Source organism: Schistocerca americana, chromosome 3 (assembly GCF_021461395.2).
Source record: "Schistocerca americana isolate TAMUIC-IGC-003095 chromosome 3, iqSchAmer2.1, whole genome shotgun sequence".
Lineage (NCBI taxonomy): Eukaryota > Metazoa > Arthropoda > Insecta > Orthoptera > Acrididae > Schistocerca > Schistocerca americana.
Genome location: NC_060121.1, coordinates 650124710 through 650144232, shown reverse-complemented (window position 1 = coordinate 650144232; position 19523 = coordinate 650124710). Strand labels below are relative to the sequence as shown.

General features: G+C 39.2%; 1 protein-coding gene across 1 annotated transcript in view; it reads left to right on the top strand.

Annotated features, from left to right (window-relative positions):
• LOC124606275 (spondin-1) overlaps positions 1–19523 on the top strand; it is a 605207-nt gene that overhangs the window by 481802 nt on the left and 103882 nt on the right. Inside the window, exon 14 of the mRNA XM_047138254.1 lies at positions 5033–5167. Within this exon, the coding sequence (XP_046994210.1) occupies positions 5033–5167 (135 nt within the window). The remainder of the gene's footprint in view (positions 1–5032; positions 5168–19523) is intronic.

Genomic DNA, 19523 nt, shown 5'->3' with positions numbered 1-19523 from the left:
GTTTTTTTCTTTTTTTTTTTTTTTTTTTTTTTTTTTTTTTTTTTTTTTTTTTTTTTTTTTTTTTTTAAAAAAAAAAAGAAAAAGTACATGTCTGAAAAGTACCTATACAGTGTTTGCCATATTAGGTAGTTAGTACACTGTCATATGTTAAAAAGGTTACATGTGTTGGATCAGATGCAGCATAAAGTGCAGCAAAGTTTTAGAAGTGTTAAATATTGCTTTTAGTATCTGCTCTGAGTAAAAACACTGATTAGAGTGATATAAGCATTTGGAAAAAGGTCATGCAACTCTGGATGCCCCAACACATCATCAACTGGTGAAATCCAAAAAAATTAATGAAATGATTATGAACAATTGTTGAATCACAAACATAAAAGTCATTGATGGTGTTGGTATATCAAATGGCTCATGCCATATTTTTTTTAAATATTTTGGGTATGAAATGTGTGGCAACACAATTTGTTCTGGAGTTGTTGAACTGCAGACAATAACAGCAGCAAATGCAAGTTGCTCAGGAGTTATTAAATGAAGTCAACAACAATACAGAACTGTAATGGAAATGAAGTCCCATGCTTCTTGACAGAGCGTAGGGAAGCAATGTGGGAGACCCTTATGGAGGTAGTTTGCCGTTGCCTTCCTCGAATCATAATGGAGATGAATGATGATGATGAAGATGACACAACAACATCCAGTCATCTCGAGGCAGGTGAATAATTCCTGATCCCACTGGGAATCGAATCTGGGGCCACGAGCAGCGGACAATACAGAACTACTGAAATGTATTACAACAGATAAATAAATATGTATTTACAGTTATGACATCAAAACTAAAACTCAGACATCTGCATGGAAGCATTCTGAATCACCAAGACTGAAAAAAAAGCTCAACAAGTTTGACCTGATGTGAAGGCTGTGCTCACTACATTCTTCAATTTTAACAGCTTTATGTGCCCTGAGCTCTTGCCACAAGATCAGATTATCAATAATAAGCATTATTTACCAGTTCAATGATGTTTGTGTGAAGAAATTAGGCTGGCTGGAGTGGCTGAGCGGTTCTAGGCGCTTCAGTCTGGAACCGCGCGATTGTTACGGTAGCAGGTTCGAATCCTGCCTCGGACATGGATGTGTGTGATGTCCTTAGGTTAGTTAGGTTTAAGTAGTCCTAAGTTCTAGGGGACTGATGACCTCAGATGTTAAGTCCCATAGTGCTCAGAGCCATTTTTGAAGAAATTAGAAAAATAAACACCCAGATTTGTGGCCAAACAATTTGTGGCTTTTGCACCACAATGCTGCACCTACTGACATTCCATTCTTTAATCATGAATTGTTAACCAAAAACAATACTGTATTTATGTCTTAGCCTTGTATTCACCAGACAGGGCTCCATGTCACTTTTTTCTGTTCCAAAAAGATAAAGAAAACCTTAGAGCCATTGTTTTGCAAGCATATATGAGATTAAATGCCCATCACTGAGAGAGCTATAAGCTATTAATTTTTGGATGCACCTCATTTTTAAGTATTATTATCTGTTAAATGCAACAATAGAGTTGGAACAAATTTATTCACATTGTTTTTTTGTTTTAGAATATATTTATCTCTTACCTATGGTAGATATAAGCATATCTCTTCCATTATATCAGCATATAGTTCAAATGGTAAACAATTTACTACGTAAATGTTCTTGTCCTTCTTACCATCTTAAACTAGAATAAAAACTTGAGTTTTAGATTATTGCCTCCATTTTCTTTGCCAGAAGAAATTGAGTGCCATGACTGTTGCTGTAGTGGCTTTCTAGATGCAATGATCACCCTGTGACTGCCATGTCTAACTACCTGATTCCTTACTTCTGGATTTCAAATCCATAAACCAGATATTTCATTAAGATCTATCATTGGTTCTGTTGGTTGTCCTGTCTGTAAATAAAAAAAAATTCTAACAAAATTAATGACCATGAAGATAAAATCTTCTGTGTTGTTAGGTTGTATCATGTTCTTCTTTAAACTACTTCTTCAATACATGACTTTTCAATCCCTCTATGGGTACAAAAGTTCCTGTAGACTATATATTAATCTTGTTGGCAGACCATTTTCCTCCTGAGACTTAAACATTGTTTAATCACACATTGATGGCCATCTATTTTCTTATGAAAAAATTTTATGAAATTATTGACATTCTGACCGTAGAGTATGCAATTTCTTTATGGGACATATTAAAGAGCACAACTTTTATCCACTTCTCTTCACTGTTCTTCATTTGATTGTTGGCAGTATTTTTATGATCTGGCCACACGGCATTGAAGCTCTTCAGCACGTTCTCGGGCATGTAAATATCTTTTAATTCACTCAAGATAGAGAGAGAACTAACCTTATCAGTTTTAGATATTTTAGTTCAACATAAATCAAATAGGTAGCTCAGCCACATTGACTTGTTAGTCAACATGCATAATTTCCGTCGCCCAGCTCAGAAGAGAGCAGTTTTCAATATATTGATACACAGAACTACAACTGTTGCTCATAAAAACAATTTTCTTTCCAATTCTGGACATGTGAAGCACATGTTCTGGAAGAACCACTATGGAAATTGATATATGAAATTAGCCTTCTCCAAGAAATGAAACCACAATGTTAAACAATTGCGACATCTGCCACCTATTGTAGGCCTTCCTTTCTGCAAGGCCATGTAGCAAAATAAACACTTATTTCCTAAATGACCAAGAAGATAATAAATTCTACAATGGTTTAAGAACAGTCTGAATCTTGGGGTGACTGAACATTGTAGCATTCCTGGTCTGTGCAGAGAAAAGTATAATGGTCAGTCCATCTGTAAAGTTTGCAAACATTCTGCAGAACACCAGTGACACATTAAAAATCAAGATTTGAAAAAGTCAGCAGTTCATGAACACAACTTTACAACCCTGTCATCAAAGAATCTGTATAGAACAAAATGTACAACATCTTTGTACAAAACAACAGCTTTAATTGTAGTGTTTCATGGCAGTGGTCTTTCAATTCTGAGAGACTACTGAGAAATTTATCTTGTTTATTTTCCAGTGGGCTTGGTGTCTTCACTCACATCTACAACTACATACATCAACACAATTGCTGGCAGCTTGAGATCACAATTATGTATGCTGAGGCGACAATAGTCATGGGATACCTCCTAATATCATGTCTGACCTCCTTCTGCCTGGCATAGTGCAGTAACCCAACATGGCATGAACTCAACAAGCCATTGGAACTCCCTTGATATTGAGCCATAGTACCTCCACAGCCACACATAATTGTGAGAGTGTTGATAGTGCAGGATTTTGTGCATGAACTAACATCTTGATTATGTGTCATAAATGTTCAGTGGGTGGCCAAACCATTTGTTCAAACTGTCCAGAATGTTTCTGAAACCAATAGTGAACAATTACGGGCCAGTGACATTGAACACTGTCATCCACAAAAATTCCTTCATTGTTTGGGTACATGAAATCCATGAATGGCTGAAAATGGTCTCTGAGTAGCCAAGCATAACCATTTCCAGTCAGTGATCAGTACAGGTGGGGCAAATGACCCAGTCCATACCATTCTGAAGTCTTCACCAGCTTGCACAGTGCCTTGTTGACAACTTGGATTCATGGCTTCATGAGGCCTGTGCAACACTCAAACCCTACCATTGTCCCATACCAGCTGAAATCAGGATCATCTGACCAAGCCATGATTTTGCCAGTTATCTAGGATCCAACTGATATGGCCATGAGCCCAGGAGAGGCACTGCAGGCAATGTCACCCTGTTAGCAGAAGCTCTCATGTCAGTTGTCTGCTGCCATAGCCCATTTATGCTAAATTTCATTGCACTATCATGATGGATATGTTTGGTGAACATCCCACAGTGATTTCTGAGGTTATTTCATACAGAGTTGCTTGTCTGTTAACATTGGCAACTCTACGCAAACAACGCTTCTCTCGGTCATTAAGTGAAGGCCGTCAGCCACTGCATTGTCCACAGTGAGAAGTAATGATTGAAATTTGGTATCTCAGCACACTCCTGACACTATGAATCTCAAACTACCGAATTTCCTAATGATTTCCAAAATGGGATGTCCCATGTATCCAGCCTCAACTACCATTCCACATTCAGAGTCTGTTAATTCCTGTCTTCTCGTTCGACCTGTACTTGAGTATTGCTCATCAGTGTGGGATCCGTACCAGATCGGTCTGACGGAGGAGATAGAGAAGATCCAAAGAAGAGCGGCGCGTTTCGTCACAGGGTTATTTGGTAACCGTGATAGCGTTACGGAGATGTTTGATAAACTCAGGTGGCAGACTCTGCAAGAGAGGCTCTCTGCATCGCGGTGTAGCTTGCTCGCCAGGTTTCGAGAGGGTGCGTTTCTGGATGAGGTATCGAATATATTGCTTCCCCCTACTTATACCTCCCGAGGAGATCACGAATGTAAAATTAGAGAGATTAGAGTGTGCACGGAGGCTTTCAGACAGTCGTTCTTCCCGCGAACCATACGCGACTGGAACAGGAAAGGGAGGTAATGACAGTGGCACGTAAAGTGCCCTCCGCCACACACCGTTGGGTGGCTTGCGGAGTATAAATGTAGGTGTAGATGTAGATGTAGATGCTACCACTATCATATTGGAAACCTTTTCATATGAATCACCTGAGTACAGGTAACAGCTCTGCCAATAGTCTTCTCTTTTACACCTCATGTACATGATACCTTTGCCACCTGTATAGGTACATATCATTAGCCCATGACTTTTGTTAACTCGGTGTGAGTCAGACAATCACAGGCCTGCTTATAAAATAACACCACAGTAGCAGTCATGAGAGTGGAGGTAATTATTGAAATCTTGAGTTGTTACACTAATCTTGCATAGCAAGTGGACTAACAACATTTTTATTTTGTTCCTATACTTATTATACAGTTCATATGTTTAATGGTTATTTTTCAATGTTTGGTAACAAATTTCATGTAAAATACTTTCCAATGTCTTAAGTGTGACCTGAATACACTGTGCATGCTTTCAAACACAAGAGGACCTGAAGACTAACATCTCAGCTCGATTGCAGCAGTACGGCGTATCCTTATCAGGAATTCTTTCTTACAACATAGCACTTGAAGACTCTACTAGCAGTGCTGACAAGAGCAAGCTGATGAATGTAAACTGCGGTACAAAAATTAGCTCAGAAAAGTGTAGTGCCTTCTGCAACAAAGTATGATAAGGCTGTTCAATAAACAATGATCATGATTTCTTCATATTTAGCAAAAGAATACCATTCCAGGTGCTATAATATGGAGAGTGTGACCAGAATCGATGAGCACTCTTGTATGTATAAGGATTGAATATGCACAGGTATCCAACAAAATTCCTCCTTTCCTCATACTCATTAGGGTGGGACATCTGTGAAGACACTGGAGTTGGGATACGCAAGATTCAAATCCACAGTCTGCATTCCTGATTTAGGTTTCCATGGTTTCTCTAAAACATAAACGTAAACTCCATTTGTGGATTAGACCTTAGGTGTGTTGCTACATGCCAGTTGCTTCCTACAAGACAGTATGAGCAGCAATATATGACCATGGGACATGTGATTAGTATATCACTTATATAGCGATGCTTCCAGTCATACCGCCATGACATGAATCCTGATGGTGCCACAGCTACTTCATGGAAGCAACTCCCCATTTGACCTCTCAAGGCTGAGAGGACCCCATTCCGGATCCTTCCATGCTCATGGCAGCGATGCTAACTGTTTGGCTACAGTGGTGGTCCATGGTTTCTCCAAATCAGTTCAAACAAATGCAAGTATCATTTGTTTGAAATGGATAAGGCTATTTTGCTTCATCCTTGGCCAGTCTTAGGCACTATTATATCTTTAACGAAATCATCATTGACAGAAAAAGCAACTGCAATATTCTGTTTCCTTTTCCTTGTCTCGTATTAAGGCAACAGAAGGATTATCCTCTATCATGACCAATTTTCATTAAATTTCTGTTGGAGAATGACAATGGCAGCATAAGGTCACAATTTTTATTCATTTAATGACATAGATATCCAGCACAGAATAGTTTAAACTTTGGTTAAACACTGTTTGAACAACAGATTTGACAGTTATGAATTACAAAATCTTGATAGTGATCAAATCTAGGTACAAGTAAATTTCATAAATAGCACAACAAGGAGAGTAAATTGGAGATGGGAGAACAGTAACACCACCACAGTTAGAAATAAGGACCACCCATATTTACTGTGCCGGTTTGATTGGCAGCTCTAAAAGTATGTGAACAAGGTTAACACTTGTCTGCATTGCCTTCTATCACTTGTCTAGTCCACAAGGTATATCATGTGAATGGTGGCAAAGAAATTAGAAATATTACTGAACACTTATAACCCAATTCCTGTTGTTAATTTTCACACAAGCAATTACACATGTCATCAGAACATTAAGACAGCATTTTTGTAGGTGAACACTTAAACAGTGACATAAACATTTATCCAGTAGTGAATGTTCTTTCTGGCAATAATGCACAAGTAGCCATACTTTAAATAATGCATCTGATTAGCACAAAGTGGCATCAGGAAACAGAAACACAACAGAAAGTTTCGACGCAGCCTTACAGGTAGCTGATTGGATGGATGTGTATAACGTGACTGACATCAATTCCAGATATAATGTATGAAATGGATAGACTGCTACTCATCACATAGAGGAGGTGCTGAGTGGCAGAAGGCTGTTAGATATTGTGAGTTACTGGACTAATCTTTAATGAGACATGAACATCAGAACTCACTTATGTTCACACAAGCACAACTCATGCAGACGAAGCCACTGTCATCTCACGGTGCTAAGCCTACCTTATTACTGCCCAGAGACAACAATCACCACATGTGTGTGAGTTATGCTTGTCTGAATGTTTATATGTTCTGTTATCTATGCCTGGACATAGTTGGATAGCTCATAATATCTAACCTTCTTTCATTGTGCCTGAAATTAACACCTGCTGTCACTCCTGACAAGTGTTCAGTTATGTTCATTCTGACTCTGTTCAAGAAAAAGTGAGTACTCACAAAGTATGTATATTTGTTCTAGAAGGTTTTGAAGATGTCAAAACTGCATAGTTGCTTCCATGTTTGCAGTCACTGGGTTGCAGTTCCTATAATAAAGGATTCATTTGCCAGAAATAAAAAGGACACATGTCAGTTTAAGTGACTTTGTGATCTGATTCCCCATACAACTTAAGAGTAAGGAACATTTTACCAGAAGTGCACATATTATGCAACACTATGACATAAGTAACTTTTTGGAATCACATCTGCATGCTGATACTTTCAAACAGCTTGCACTTCTCTGGTGTGTCAGTGTCAAACATGGTGGACTTAATTCAGAGTCAGTATGGTGTTTGCATTTCAACCTCCTTATGCAAGTCACTAATGAATGACCAGATTTATGTTGAATACAGAATAATTGTTGGTGACTTACACATAATAATTGTGCTTCTGTGCAATGATCAATAGCTGTAAAATATAATTCATCATTCTTGTTTTTTAACAGTACAAGGAACATTAATTTACCAATTGTTTTGAAATTCTATAGAAAATATGATTTTAGACTGTTTACTTTTCTCTGAAAGTGACTTTCTGAGTTTTGCATATTGTTACAGTGCTATAAAAATCCAAAAAGTATGCTAATATCACCAATTAAGTGTTCTAATTTTGATTTAATCCACAATTTCAATATTTTATGCTTGGATTACAAGCCAACATAACAAGATTAATAAAATTTAAAATGCATTGTGAATACACTGTCACCTGAGCTTTGTGATGAGCTGTAAATTCTCAGAAGATAATGACTGTTTACACATATACATGTTTTGAAGTTAAAGGTTCATTAGATTATGTACCAATTTGTATTGTGTAATAGTTTAAATGGTTTTATGAATTCTTACACAAGTTGTGGTAATTACCAAAGCAAATCAGGTATTATCTATTATGTTGGTGCATAAGTTCATAGCATTTTTGGTTTTTGTTATGGTATTCCGGTTGCTATGAGTTTGTTTATCAATTGTCATTTTTCATTTGTAATTCACTGTTGCTATTTTATTTACATACTGTGCCATTTTGTCATTTGGAGAGATTGAGTGGAGCTGTGGATGCTAGAAAATGGAGAAAGTAGAGAAAGTGGAGAAATCCAAACATTTCCAACATATTCTTCTGTTTGAGTTCAATAGAGGGGTGACAGCAGTGGGGTCAGCAAGAAACATTTGTGCCATGTATGAGCATAATACCATTCGGCAGAGCGTGGCAAGAAAATGGGTTTCTCATTTTGAGGAGGATTGTTTTGACATTAGTGACTCTCCACATTCAGGAAGAGCTTCGAGGTTTGAACGTCATTTAAATGCCTTAATACACAATGACTGACATCAGTGTATTCAAGAACTGGCAAATATGATGAACTGTGATTCCACAATCATGTGACGTTTACATGTGATAGTGAAGATTCAAAAAACGTGTACAGGTATCACATGCTCTAAGCCAAAATCACAAAAATCAGTGGGTCACCATATTTGCATCTCTGCTTGCTCGATATCAATTGGCTCATGAACAACACCAGCCATCATCCTGTGTCATTACTGGTGACAAGAAATGGAAGAGAAAGGAATATTTGAGCTCAAACAAAGCAATTTGTGCGACTCCACAAAAGATACTGTTAAGCATCTGGTGGAACGGTGATGGTATGGTGTGCTATGAATTGCTTCCCCAAGATGTAACTGTCACTGCTGATGTTTACTGAAATCAGCTGAGACATCTTGCAGACACGATCCAAGAACAACAACCAGGGAAGCTGCGTGAAGTGATGCTACTCCACAATAACAATCACCCGCATTCTTCTAGACTGACTAAAACACTGTACAGGAGTTGGCTAGGGTAGCCATTCTGCACCCATTTTATTCATCTGATCTTGTGCCCTCAGATTTTCATCTTTTCTCTCTATTGAGCAACCTTCCAGGAACTCCCTAACCAGGAGGAAAAGCACTCCCAACATGCTGTGACAAGTTTTTCACCTCAAAATCACATGATTTCTACAGTCACAGAATCAGAAAGTTACTCCATCATTGGCAGACTGCTTGAAATAGTGCAGGAGAATATATTATTGATGATTACAGTCTCTGTTAAATGTGTCTGTTGTGTTTCTTAAACTTATGGGAAAGCACTATGAACTTATGCACTAGCCCAACATTTATAAATAGCTTCTTCACCTTTACTTTTAGATACAACAGTTCGTTAAAGAAACTTTCTTTTCTTTGTTGATTATGAGAATATAAGCTGAACATTATAGGATTATACAAGTATAGACACCAAAAATAGTATCCCAGTGTTTGGTATGTAATTTACTGGAGCTATGCTGACAACTGTGGGGACAAACTTTTAGACCCGATTCACAGAAAGAGGTTTTGTACTATCTGACACATCACTGTTTGAGTATTGAAGTATCCAATACATGATCCAAAGTGTTATAACATCTCCTGTACATGCAGTCTATCCACTTCATACTGTTGTTATTCCATCCTGGATATTCCATTGTCCAAATGTGATGTATTTATAAATGGGTTTCTATCAATCTTTAACAGTTACTTTCCTGAGAAAACAGTAAAGTATTGCACTAACAAGACATAAAAAAGTCATAGCTTACAAAGGAATTTAAATACCATGCCCATGGTAAAGGCAATCAAAGAAATGGTTAGGCCAAACAACGAAGTATGAGTGGTTTCATTTTTTAAAAAATACTGGAGCTCAGTGCAGTGAATTGTTACAAGATTTGGGACTGAAATGGTGGCTGCCATATTCGTGCAACAATGGCTGACTGCTGAACAGAAATAAGGATGCATGGAAACATGCTGTGCTTTGAAAAAATGAGTCCCAAAATTTTCCAAACTTTTTTTCAAAAATTATCATAGGTGATGAAACTTGTTGCTATTTTTATGATCCTGAATCAAAGCAACAACCAAGCCAGTGGAAGATTTGAAGTTCACCTTGCCCCAAGGAAGCTTGTCAGGGGAAATCAAACATTAAAGCAATGCTAATTTGTTTAAGTGACCTGATTTGTGGCAGGCGGGTGACAGGTTTTTCCATCATGACAGTGTCCCTGCTCACAGAGCCCTGTTTGTATGTCCATTCTTGACCAAAAATGGTATGATCACTGTTCCTCGCCCCCAAACTCACTCAACCTTGCCCTGTTCAACTTCTCTTTGTTTCCTAGAATGAAAAGAAAAAAAAAACATGAAAGGAAATGGTTTTTCTGATGTTGCTGAGATAAAGAAAAAGTGATGGAGATGTTGACAGGCACCATAAAAGATGAATGTAAACAATGTTTTGAAAAATGGAATAAAATATTTGGCAAGAGTATTAGTCAAGTGGAGAGGGCTTTGAAGGGGACCGAAATTTTGTGCTTAAAATGTGAATAAACAAATTCAATAAAAAGTTCAGTTTCTTGTGGGTAGCCCCTTGTATATGCAAGAAGCAGTGCAACATACATGTAAGCAAATCACAATTACTCCATACTCTGCAAAAAAAATTAAGAAAGTAGTTAACTTGGATGAATGCAAAAACTCTCAGAGTAAATAGTATCTCAAGTAAAGTACTAAGATCCTGTTCTTTGCATAAATTATGCCATGTATTTGGTTACATACAGAGTACATCAATATCATATGTGACATTATATCTAAAAACAAAGATGATGTGACTTACCAAACGAAAGTGCTGGCACGTCGATAGACACACAAACAAACACAAACATACACACAAAATTCTAGCTTTCGCAACCAACGGTTGCTTCGTCAGGAAAGAGGGAAGGAGAGGGAAAGACGGAAGGATGTGGGTTTTTAGGGAGAAGGTAAGGAGTCATTCCAATCCCGGGAGCGGAAAGACTTACCTTAGGGGGAAAAAAGGATGGGTATACACTCGCACACACACACACACACACATATCCATCCACACATATACAGACACAAGCAGACATATTCAAAGGCAAAGAGTTTGGGCAGAGATGTCAGTCAAGGCGGAAGTGCAGAGGCAAAGATGTTGTTGAATGACGGGTGAGGTATGAGTGGCGGCAACTTGAAATTAGCGGAGATTGAGGCCTGGTGGATAACGGGAAGAGAGGATATATTGAAGAGCAAGTTCCCATCTCCGGAGTTCTGATAGGTTGGTGTTAGTGGGAAGTATCCAGATAACCCGGACAGTGTAACACTGTGCCAAGATGTGCTGGCCATGCACCAAGGCATGTTTAGCCACAGGGTGATCCTCATTACCAACAAACACTGTCTGCCTGTGTCCATTCATGCGAATGGACAGTTTGTTGCTGGTCATTCCCACATAGAATGCGTCACAGTGTAGGCAGGTCAGTTGGTAAATCACGTGGGTGGTTTCACACGTGGCTCTGCCTTTGATCGTGTACACCTTCCGGGTTACAGGACTGGAGTAGGTGGTGGTGGGAGGGTGCATGGGACAGGTTTTACACCGGGGACGGTTACAAGGGTAGGAGCCAGAAGGTAGGGAAGGTGGTTTGGGGATTTCATAGGGATGAACTATGATTACACAAAATATAAATGACAAAATACGGATAATTATATTCTCTGTGATTTGTCAAAAGCATTTGATTCTGCAGTTCATAACATTCTCTTACAGAAAGTCAAATATTATGGTAGCAGGAAATTTGCTAGTAATGGGTTTTCATCCTATCTACCTAAAAGAATGCAGTGTGTCACATTGAGGTACACAGAGAGTGACAAAAATGAAACAGCATGTTCAGAATGGGAAAGAGTCACTGCATGTGTACCATAGGTATTAATACATAGTGTATTTTTGTTCTTGTTATATATAGATGATCTGCTATCATTTATCCAAAAAGCAGAAGTTGTTCTCTTTGCTGGTGATACAAGTTTTGTAATCAAGCCTAATGGAGAAACTTAAACACTTGAAAATGTAAATAATATTTTTGTGAAAATTTGTAACTGGTTCTCTGCCAATTGACTGTTGCTGAACTTAATTCAATACAAGCAATTCAGTTCTGCACAAGGTCTGACACACCATTAGAAATGATGCATGAGGTTAAATCATTAAATGAATCAGGGTACTCTAAATTCTTACTTGTTGATAATAACCTGAACTGGAAGTCACATTTCACTGATCTTTTTTGAATGGCTAACCTCTGCAACTTTTACAGTGTAGATAACAACAGGCAGTATAGATGAAAATGTCAAAAAGTTGGCTTACTTTTCCAATTTTCATTCGCTAATGTCTTATGGCATTATACTTGGAGGTTAGTTCAGCTTTGAAGGAACATGTTGTTGTTGCACAGAAGTGTATAATAATGATAGTAAGTGATGTCTATTCTAGAAACTCTAGCAGAAAACTCTTTAAACTGTTAGGCATATTGACAACAGCCTCCCCACAATACATTTACTGTAATTTCTTCTGAAGTTTGTTGCCAACAATCAATCAATTTCAAAAACAATAGTATTATTCATAAATATATTATTAGAAGAAATAACTTACAGTATCTGTTGGGTTGGTCCAGGGGTGGATGCCAAGAAATAGGTGGGTGCTGAGACAGAGAGCAAAATAATGAGAACACACATAATATGTATGTCACTATGGTTTATTTAACTTCAATTCAGCAACTCCAATTATATTCAGACAAGTCTGTTACACAGATACATCCATCATAGATAATAACACAGGGAGATGAGACTACCTAGTAGACTTTGAATGCACTGATTGAACTCTGACATCTGACTAAGCTGGCATCGGTGCGAGATCTTCTTTTGTTGGCTCAGCAGTGGCACCACTTGTGCACCCAGCATAGGGTATGTATTCGAGCCAACCATGGACTGGCGGGGCAGTCACATGAGTTATGTCAACCTCTTGACATTGACTCCATGGCGTGGTGCTGATGTACTACACCATAGTATCTGGCCAACCATGGACTGGCGGGGCAGTCACATGTGTTACGTCAACCTCTTGACGTCGACTCCATGGCATGGTGTTGATGTACTACACCATAGTATCTGGAACCATGGAATCTATCTCTGATCCTTAGTGCAGCACAGAAAGGAGTGATGTATTGAGCTGTAAAAATCTTTGACCACCTACCAATGATGTGACGCATTTAATGGGTAATGAAATTAACTTCAAACACAAACTGAAATTGCATCTGCTAAGCAATTCCTCATACTTCACAGCAGAATTTCTGAATTTATAATAACTTGGTGTGTGTGTCCTTAAGAGAGAGATATAATGAACACAATAAAGTACAAATAACTATGAAAGATTTTAAAGATGTAAGGACAGTCATTCAAATGGTCTGTATGTTGCCATATTTTTCACTGAGAAAGTGAGAAACTGCCTTGTTTTACATAATTGTGATAGATCACAATTGTGATCCATGGTACACACAAATAACTAAGTAACTGAAGCAGAGGAGTGGTGCAGAACATGCGTCACAATACGTGTACTTTACCAACTTGGTAACAGTTTCACAACTGCTAATGAGAGTTTTGGCACTACTATCATACCCTACACACCAGGGTGAAATTCCTTAATTGCAGAACCACAATGTTGGTTCAGAATTTTGAACAGGCTGATTCAGGTGCGAAGAAGAAACCTAGTGGGACTGAACAGTTTGTATGTACATCTGAAAACATTGCTGCCTTGTCAGCTACCATTGGAAAAAAAGCCTCCTTGTTCAGTGTTTGCCTCATCACTGCAGCTGAGATATTAGAGCATTCAAAGAGTACTCCATCAGCTTTAGTTTCACATGTATAAACTTCAGGTTATACATTAATATAATCCTTATGACTGTGTTCTGTGCCTGAAATTTATAAAAAATTGTTCACTAAAGTCAGTGAGGTACAAATTTCATTCAGAATGTTAGGAAATCAGATGAAGCCCACTTCTCTTTTTAGAAGTAATACGAATATGCAGAACTTCATTACTGTGCTCGAGGAGACACTGATCAGCATCCATTGCCTGTACCAAGGTTACAGTATGCAGTGTCATGTCATGGTACGATACGCTCCTACTTTTTTGAAGAACGAGAAGCTACTGTCACTGTGACATCTGAATGTTAATTCCAGCTGTTAGAATGTTTGTGGCCCCAAAACTCCACGTATTTCAAAATCTTAAAATTCAGCATGCTCAGTTTCAACAGAATGGAACTGCCAGACTCTCTCTGGCAGCAATAAAATGTTTCTCGCAATCACATATTTACAAGAAATGCTAATATCGCTTGGCTTCTCCAGTCTCCAGACCTTTCAGTCTGAGACTATAGAGACATCTAAAGAATACTGTGAGTCAGACTAGACCAAGAACCGTGGGTCAGCTCTAGATACAAATTGAAGAACAAATCACCAACATCCAAGGTGACATATTGCGCCATTCAGTAATGACTTACTGAGTATACATGGCAAGATGTACAGTGTTTGACTGATGTAATTTTTTAAAAAACGATGCCTAATGCAATTTTCAGTCTTGTATAACATATTTTGAAAGTCAAATAAAATTTTGTAATGTACCTTCATTTTTTCTAATTATTTCAAACTTTCCTGTTTCTCTGCATCATCTTCTAAAAGCTATGAACACACCTGCTCATTAACAAGATAATATCTTCTTGTGCTGTCTTGCTACTTCATTCATCTAAATACACTATCACAGGAGGCACATAATGCCCACCTCACCTCCACCCCCCACCCCCCCTCACCCCCACCCACATGGGAGAAATCCATGTACCTCTTCCATTTGTGTCTAGTGTAATCACATGGTCAAATGTAACATTGTTTTCCAACGTGTATGTGCATCATTTATCTGAGGCAGCACACTGGAACCAGTCTGGTATTTACCCAGGTGGATGTGGAAGACAACCTGAAACCCATGCCCAGGCTGGCTAGCATGCCAGCCCCTATTGGTAGTCCATGAGAGGGATTCAGTCGGGGGCTGGCAGCCCTTCCTGTGCCCCAGAAGCTCTTGATTCAACATGCTTGGCTATCCAGGAAGGTTTCAACTTAGTCTCTTGGTCCTCCTCCATGCACTGTATAATGGCTTGTGGATTATATACGTAAATGTAGATTTCATGATTCCATCAAATTCCACAGGTAGCTTTTGCCACACAGCAAGTACTTTGTTATGGACAGTATCACTTCTTTTTTGATAAAAGCCTCTTCTCAACCATCTAATTTTGAAGTTAAGGAATAGAAATAAATCAGACTAGATCAGAAGTACAAGAGGATGAATAACCACATTGACAAAACGAAATGGTGCAGTAGCAAGACACTGGTCTCCCATTCAGGAGAGTGTTGGTTCCAATTCCAATATGACCATCCAGATTTAGATTTTCCATGGTTTCTGTAAATCACTCATTTCTTTTCCCAGTCTCAGCTTATGCTCTGTTTCTCATGAACTCATCTATGTGCCTGAATACTTCACCCTAACAAAGAGAATCTCTGCACTTTTTGACCAACACCTTCAGCCTATTACTGATAACCTACCTTCCCACATAAAAGACACAATTTGCTCTATCAGCTTTCAGTAATTCCTGTCTTTCCCTCCTAGCATCTTGCTCACCACAGTCAATGCAATCTCCCTCCACACTAACACCCCAATGCCCACAGCCTTGCTACCATTGAACACTATCTTTCCCAACACCCAGCTGACTCTAAACACACAACCTTCTTCTTGGTCACCATGAATTACTTCTCCTTTGAAGGCCTCACCTACAAACAAATCTGCTATATGGCCTTGGGCACCCACTTGGCACCATCCTGTGCCAAACTATTCATGGATCCTCAAGAACAATCATTCCTAGCCACTCAGAATTCCAAACCCCTCACCTGGTTCAAATTCACTGATGACATCTTCATTATTTGGGCTGGGAGTGAGACACCAGATCCTTATTTTTCCAGAACCTCAACTGCTTCTCCCCCATCCTTTTCACCTGGTATTCCTGTTTCTAAAAAGCCACCTTCCACAGTGTTGACCTCCATTTCCCATATGGCTCCATCAGTACTTATGTCCACATCAAACCTACCAGTCACCAACAATACCTCCATTTCAACAGCTGCCATCCATTCCACCCCCTCCCATACAGCATAGCCACCAGTGGTTGTCACATTTACAGTGACAGGCATGCTCTCTCCAAATGTTCAGAGGGTCTCACTAACGCCTTGGGAGACTGGAATTACCCTCCTCACCTTTTCCAGAAACAGATCTCCTGTGTTGTCTCCACAGTAACCTACTATCTTCCACATACCCACAGACTGGCCACAAAGGAGCATCCCCAATACCAGCAGGACTGCAGTAACTGAATCACATTTGCTGCCAGGATTTTGACTACCTTCTGCCATGCCCTGAAATGAGATACGTCCTCCACACTCCTCCCACCATGGTATTCTGCTGCCAATATCATTGGCTGTCCCTATTCCATCTCTACTTCCAGTTCCTTGCCCCACAATTCATATCCCTGTAAAAGACCTAGATGGAATATTGCCCTACACATCCTCACAATACTGCCCACTCCAGTCCTATTACGACCACTGCCTACCCCCATCAAATGCAGGGCCACCTTTGAAAACAGCCATATAGTCTACCAACTTTGTGAAAATTGCTGTATGGCTTTCTAAATGGAGAAGACCACTAATAAGCTGTCTGTTCCCATGAGTAGCCAATGCCAAACTGTGACAAAGAGATATCTGGACCAACCAGTTGCCAAAATGCTCCCTTACATAGTTTGCTTGACTTCAGTTGAACCATTCCCACCAACACCAGTGTCTCAGAATTGCACAGTTGAGGACTCTCCATACTACATATCCTTCATTCCCATGACACTCCTGGCATCAGTCTTTGCTAGGCCCTGTCCTCCATCTGCCTCAGTTCCCTTCTCTACTCTCACTCTGATCTCACACATGCTTTCTATCTTCCCAGTTCAGGTGCTGCATCTAGCAACCTACCATCCTGTCCCTGTCACATACGTGCACACTATCATGGACAGCACTACAGCATTTTATGCCAACTATACCCTGCTATCCCTTCCCCTTCTCTGCTCCATGACTCTTCTGTACTCCCAATAACCACTTCATCCAAAAATTGGAGCCACAGTGCCTGGGGATGACAGTGGCAATGTGTGTGTGTGTGTGTGTGTGTGTGTGTGTGTGTGTGTGAGAGAGAGAGAGAGAGAGAGAGAGAGAGAGAGAGAGAGAGAGAGCTGTGCACGTATGGATGTGTGTGAGTTTCTTCATATGATGACATCTAGAAAATACCTAACACTCTACTTATAAATGTGCCTATCTGCTGTTCAATAACTCAGTGTGGTGAGGAGCAATCAGTCCTAATTCATATTATTAAATTAACCCTCTTCAGTACTTCGTACTATTTCAGATCTGAGGAATAGCTTTGTAGGTAAGGACATCAGAATACTCCAAGCAAAGCAAATTAAATTCAACAGAACCATAAATTAGAAGAGTGAGAAAGACAGGATCAAAAATGAAATTAACAGGAAAGTAGCCCATTACTGATGTTACAGGCAATTGTAGACTGCATATGGTATAGCCATTTCATGATCATAGACATATGTTTTTAAAAAAATGACTTGAATAAAGGGAAGGCCAAGGAAATGCTGTTAGAATCAGTGTAATCAAAAGTGAAAGAAATACCAAACAACAGAAAGAAATCACAAGTGCTTGTGACCCACAACTGGGAAACTAAAGTTGGGAAGTGGTGGTGGTGGTGGTGGTGGTGGTGGTGAGTATGGAGTAGTTATGGTTCTGTCTTTGTGCTGTTTCATTGTAAGGCTTACACCTGGCAAAAATTCTTTTTCTTTTGCATCCCTTTTTGGTTAATAATCAGTAATGGAAACATATTAAAACATAGGACTCATAAATGTACAATTATTTAATGAAGAAAGAAGTGTACTCATTCAATAAAAATATAGGCATAAGACATAAAGATGGCTGTTTATAGATAATGTATACAAAGTTTTCAAATTTAATCAGCCATGTGATCTACTTCAAAGATCATCTTCATCATCATCTGAATAAGATCCTGCAGTCTTTTCAATGGATTCCAGTGAGTATATGTTGTAGCTCACAATATTAAAAAACGGAGATGCATTTCCAGAACAAGTGTGGTTAATGATCTCACAGGACAATAGTTAACAACAGATGCAATACATGGCATAGCTACATGGGATGACAGGAATGGTACAGTTCTAGCCAGAATAGTAAATAGCACAATGTATGAGAGCAGATTGAAGGCAGGTAATTACCTGGCAGTGATTGCGTACATAGACAGCACGTCACAGATGGTGCTGGGAGGCACCTGCACAGCCATTGTGTGATGTTGCTTAGCTGCAGTGTCACCTGGTGGCCATGCTTTGCAGTAGTGGATGCAGAGTGACTGTTGCATTGTATGTGCCACTCGAATGATGAAGGCTGATGTATGAGGTGTAGACTAGTGCCCGACGTCTGGGTGGTAGGTCAGTGGGTTACCATTGCATATCAAACTTCCAGTCAGAGCATACTTCAACTTCTATTCTGATGTGGCCAAATTTAAAACCATTAAGTGATAAATACATGTGTTTTCAACCACCAGAGCAGAATAAACATGAACTTAAAGCAATTCAGTTTCAATCGAAGTACAAGGGCTATTCAGAAAGCGAGGTCTAATTGGTTGTGAAATCGAAACAACAGTGAAACCAATGAGTTTTGCACAGATGTGTTGGGCAGTGTCTCCAGTACACATGTCAATAAAATCATGTTGCGCTTTTCAGTTCTGAGTGCGCAGTGAGCGCACAAAAGTGCCTAGAACAATAGTTTCTCCTGCCAAGTACGGATGCCCACTGCAAGTTTACACCTGATTTCATGCAACCCCACATAATGTACCTGCCATGCATTTCCTTCTTCATGAAGTTCTTGGCCACACGCTGCAGGATCAATTAGGATGCTCCTGCAGCATTTTCAATGTTTGATCACCCACTGTACAGCCTGGACCTGACTCCTTCCAATGTTCATATGTGCTCACATGAACCACTGGCGATGGAGACAACATTTTGGCACAGACAATGAACTGCAGACCAGTGTAGAGAAGTGACAGAAAATACAGCTGGCTGCATTCTATGATAACAGTATTGGGAAGCTGGTACAATGCTACAACAAACATCTAAGTCAGAGAGGTGACTATGTAGAGACGTATCTGAAAGTTGTAGCAAACTGCTGCAAACAAAACTTTTTTTTATTTTCACTATGATTTTCATTTTGTGACTGATCAGACGCTACTTCCAAATGGCCCTTGTATTTGTTGATCAGTTTGAATAACGGTATTTCAAAACTGCGTGAAAATCAGTTTCACCATCTTCACCACACTTCACATGGCTGTAAATTAACAACTCCATACCATGTCCATCTAAAAATTTCAAAACAAAATAATTACAAAAATCATGTTTACCAGCTCTTGAAAGGCTTAACAAACTTTCTTGCT